The 4,868-nt window shown below is 37.5% G+C and overlaps 1 protein-coding gene across 1 annotated transcript; it reads left to right on the top strand.

Moving 5' to 3' along the window:
• The first annotated feature begins 1,881 nt into the window (after positions 1 to 1,881).
• LOC125677353 (inosine-5'-monophosphate dehydrogenase 1b-like) lies at positions 1,882 to 3,543 on the top strand. Its single transcript, XM_048915361.2, has one exon. The coding sequence runs from the start codon at positions 1,882 to 1,884 to the stop codon at positions 3,424 to 3,426; it is 1,545 nt and encodes a 514-aa protein (XP_048771318.2). The 3' UTR covers positions 3,427 to 3,543.
• The last annotated feature ends 1,325 nt before the right edge of the window (positions 3,544 to 4,868 follow it).

The following is a 4,868-nucleotide window of genomic DNA, read 5'->3' as shown; positions in this document are numbered from 1 at the left end:
GGAGCAGTCCTTCATAATTCATGTCTGGAAATTTACTCTCAGCTTCGGCCGGTTCTAGCAATTAATGTGCTTAGGTGGCACTGCTGTTCGCTTCAGATAAGTAATTCGACTGTTCAACTAACTCTCTATCACTATCAATTTTGCATTGCTTACCGTTTAGGTATGAAAATCCCAAAATGAAAATAGTCACTAAATTTTCCATTCAAATGATGACTTCCATGGCACAATATTTTATCTCCTGAAACTAAAAAGTTCCTATAGTCTGCATTATTTAGTTACTGATACATTGTATCTCCACATACCGTCTTGTCTTTCGCTAATTTAAAAAGAAAAACTATTGCAACTCTTTAATTTCGGGAGATAAAATATTGCGCCATGGAACTATCATTTGAACGGAAAACTTAGTGATAGTTTATGTTATGTAATCTACATACTAGTACTTAGACGGTAAGTAATGCAACATTAATGGTAACACAGAGTTAGTTTAACAATCAAATCACTTATTTGAAGAGAACAGCAGTGTCATCTTAATGCACATTAATTACTAGAATAGGCCGAAGCTGAGAATAAATTTCCAGATCTGAATTATGAAGGATTGCTCCGAGATTCGATGAAGGCGTCAATCCAAATATTCAGTCAAGCCGAATCTCAGCTGAGATTAGTATACTATATACCACGTGTAGACTTAAAATCAAATTCAAGTCCAATATCATCTTTAAAATGTAAAGTTTGATTAACAGCAATTTCAATTCAAAAAGGCTATGTTTGGGAAAATATATTGAGAAAATCATTCTATATTTTTAATTGTTGTTTTCGGGAAGATGGTGGTGGTGGTGGTGGTGAAAACCTCTCATTCATTGGTTAGGTTCATAACATTGTTTCTTCAGGTGACAGCCAGTAAAAAGTAATAAAATTTGAAAGGATAAATAATAATTCAGGTCTTTTTTTCAGTTTATATGTTTTCCCCCTTTTTTGATACATTCTGTCACAATCGGTGGGAGAAGGGGAATGGGTGGGTCTGGAAATTACAAAGCCGAGAAAGGGGGGGGGGGATGCCACTCACACACACTTTCTTAATATTTTTCATAATAAATTATTATGATTTTAAAATACATAGGGCCTATGCATTTGTATAAAGTATATGAAACGGTGGATTCTGAGTATGTCTTCCCGTTCTCTTTGTAACGTGTACTTCCCTTGTTCACAGGCCTTTTCACTTTACAAAATGATGACTTCCACCTAATATTATTACATGAAATGTTTTCCATTTTTCAATTTCCCGATTTAGCAGCATCGCAGATATATATAGTTATTTTTAGACTTACTGCATTGATCGTTGATATTTCTAATAATATATATTTTACTGAAAATGTTCCTATAATATGTACCATATAATACGAACATATTCAGTAAGACAACTATGTACTATATAATTTTTCCATTATTGAAAGTACTCGCAGATAGAATAAGAGGTTAAAAGTTTTTCTCAGACACCAGCTTCTTTAAACAATGCTTGATGCTAACCAATGGACCGCTTAAAAATCCATCACTCAACCCGAAATACCTCATCAATGGGGAAGCGAAGTTCATTTATATGTGGTAATTTTCACAGAGGCATAAAATAGCATTTTTATTATCGTAATTAGACAGTTTGGTTAGACAATTTATTTCGTCCCATTTCGGTAGGTTTCGTTTCGTCTCGGCAGATTTCGTGTCGTTTAGGTTCGATTTCGTTTCGTATTTTAGAGGTACCCTATGTACATGTACATGGATATAAAATTTCTCTGGGGTAGTATTCCTCTTTTTGAATTTTTGTTTTTCATTTTTGATGTTGAATATTAAAAATGTAACTTATTAAATGTTCGAAGTTTGTTTTTCAGCATGGTAGATTACTTGATAACCGGCGGAACGGGGTATATCCCAGATGACGGACTCACGGGGGCCCAGATGTTCGCCAATGGGGATGGACTCACATACAATGATTTTCTGATACTACCAGGGTTCATTGACTTCACAGCTGATGAAGTAGATCTGACCTCTGCCCTGACCAGAAAAATCACCCTGAAATCTCCATTAGTCTCCTCCCCTATGGACACAGTGACAGAGTCTCAAATGGCCATAGGAATGGCGCTCTGTGGAGGAGTGGGAGTCATACATCACAACTGTACTCCCGAATTCCAGGCCAACGAGGTCAGAAAGGTCAAGAAATATGAACAAGGCTTCATTCTTGATCCTGTTGTTATGTCTCCCACACACACAGTAAAAGATGTGATCACGGCGAAAAAGAAGTTTGGTTTTTCTGGAATTCCGATTACAAATTGTGGCCACATGGGAGAGACGCTGGTGGGTCTGGTCACGCAGAGAGACATTGACTTCTTGACCGACGACGAAATGGACACTCCCATTTCAGAGGTGATGACGAAATATGAGAACTTAGTAGTGGCACAGAGTGGGGTTACACTGAAGGAAGCGAACGCTATACTACAGAAAAACAAGAAAGGAAAACTTCCCATTGTTAACGACGAGGGAGAACTGGTGGCGTTAATAGCCAGAACAGACACAAAGAAAAACCGAGAATTCCCGCTGGCTTCCAAAGATGACAAGAAGCAATTATTGGTTGGTGCAGCAGTTAGCACACACGAGGATGACAAAAAGCGACTTGAACTTTTGGTGCAGGCGGGAGTAGACTTTGTTGTCCTGGATTCCTCACAAGGAAACTCCATTTATCAAATCAACATGATCAAATATCTGAAGAAGTCATATCCAGGAGTTCAGATCATTGGCGGCAATGTTGTCACAGCAGCACAAGCGAAGAATCTCATCGACGCTGGCGCAGATGCTCTCAGAGTGGGTATGGGCAGTGGATCCATCTGTATTACACAAGAAGTAATGGCGGTTGGAAGACCACAAGGGACGGCAGTATACAAGGTGGCAGAATACGCCAGACGATTTGGCGTCCCGGTCATTGCAGACGGTGGAATATCGTCAGTAGGACATGTGATGAAAGCCTTGTCTCTCGGAGCATCCACTGTGATGATGGGGTCTCTACTAGCAGGAACTTCTGAGGCCCCTGGGGAGTATTTCTTTGCTGATGGGGTTAGGCTGAAGAAATACCGGGGCATGGGATCACTAGACGCCATGGAAAAACACCGCAGCAGTCAGAGTCGATACTTTAGTGAAAGTGATAAAATCAAGGTTGCTCAAGGCGTCTCAGGGTCTATTGTCGATAAAGGTTCCATCAACAAGTTTGTGCCATATCTCATTGCTGGGATCCAACATGGCTGCCAAGACATTGGAGCACGCTGTCTTTCCAATCTCAGATCTATGATGTACTCCGGGGAACTGAAATTCGAGCGTAGAACAACGTCAGCTCAGGTGGAAGGAGGGGTTCACAATCTTCACAACTATGAAAAACGGTTGTATTGAAGAGTCCTTAGACAATAGCTATCCCATCCAATGTGTTCCTTTTATTAGCTAAAGTGAGCTTTTCTTATCAAAATCTGTCTGTTGTCTTTCGTCAGCGTCGTCGGTGTAAACTTTTCACATTTTCATCTTCTCCAGAACCATTGGGCCAATTTCATCCAAAATTGGCACAAAACATCTTGGGCGAAGGGTATTAAGTTTGTTGAAATGCAAGGTCATGCCCCCTTCAAAGGGGAGATAATCGCAAAAATAGGATGGGAGCATTTAAAAAATCTTCTCAAGAACCACTGGGCCAAAAAAAAACAACTGATATTCAAATGAAAGTGGAGATTCAAGTTTTTAAAAATCATGACCCCTGAGGTTAGGAAAGGGCCACAATAGGGGATCAAAGTTTTACATGTGAATGTTTAGGGAACCAAACTTGACACAAAGCATCATTGGATGAAAATTGTTGATATGAAAGGCCATATTCGTCTTCAAGGGCATATGATAATTGATGAATTTGTAGTTAGGATTAATAATGTTTGAAAATTGGTGAATTTTTATCGTTAGCTTTAAAATGTATTTTTTGCACCAAGCTGCCTGTATAATGATAGTTTTACTCAAGTTTGTTTATTGCTAGGAACTGCTGCTCAGGTGAGCGATGTGGTCCATGGGTCTCTTGTATGTAAAAGATGTATATATATATATATATATATATATATATATATATATATATATATATATATATATATATATGTATATATATATATACATGTATTTGTGTTGTGGTCCACTCCTCAGACAGTACATTAAATTTTCACTTCATAGAGGGCGCTGATTATTGTTATTATGGTGTACAGATCTTTGAGATGAAGGCGTGAGAGTGATCATGCCTCGAGAATTGTGCAAAATATCGACATTATTGATATCTCAGTACTCATATTTAAAACATTTTTCATCTTCCACTAAGAGCAAAGATTAAATATCAACAAAGGCCCAATAAATGAGCAAAGTATGTGAAAATAACATTGTATGTAATTGTGGAAGGACTATATATAAAAAAAATGTTTGCCTTCCAATTTAAATTTTTTATTGTTATGGTTTCTTTTGAGGTCAATGTCTGATACATTTTGAGGAGGAGGATTCTAAATATACATGTATATAATCAGAGTACTTTTTAATGGTATTTTTGTAGAATTTTTGTAGAATTGTTTATCAAGTTGTTATTGTTGAATACTGAAGAGCTGATTGCGAGATATTAAATACTGTATCAGGAATAATTTTTGTTATTGTTAACTGATGAGTGATTGAATGTTTTAGACGCCCGTCTTTAGATAGGATTGATTATGGTACAACAACGTCCATAGACCGTCTGTTCAGGGTTTTCAGTTTTCTATTTTCATTTCTTTATTACATTATCAAACTGAAACTTGCTATGTAGCTTCTTTGAGGGTTACTCTAGA

The sequence above is a fragment of the Ostrea edulis genome, chromosome 3 (assembly GCF_947568905.1).
Source record: "Ostrea edulis chromosome 3, xbOstEdul1.1, whole genome shotgun sequence".
Lineage (NCBI taxonomy): Eukaryota > Metazoa > Mollusca > Bivalvia > Ostreida > Ostreidae > Ostrea > Ostrea edulis.
Note: the sequence above shows the minus strand (reverse complement) of the source record. Positions and strands in the feature narration are given on the sequence as shown.

What these genes read in the sequence shown, in the direction of transcription:
- LOC125677353 (XM_048915361.2), top strand. Translation starts at nt 1,882, where the DNA reads ATGGTAGATTACTTGATAACCGGCGGAACGGGGTATATCCCAGATGAC.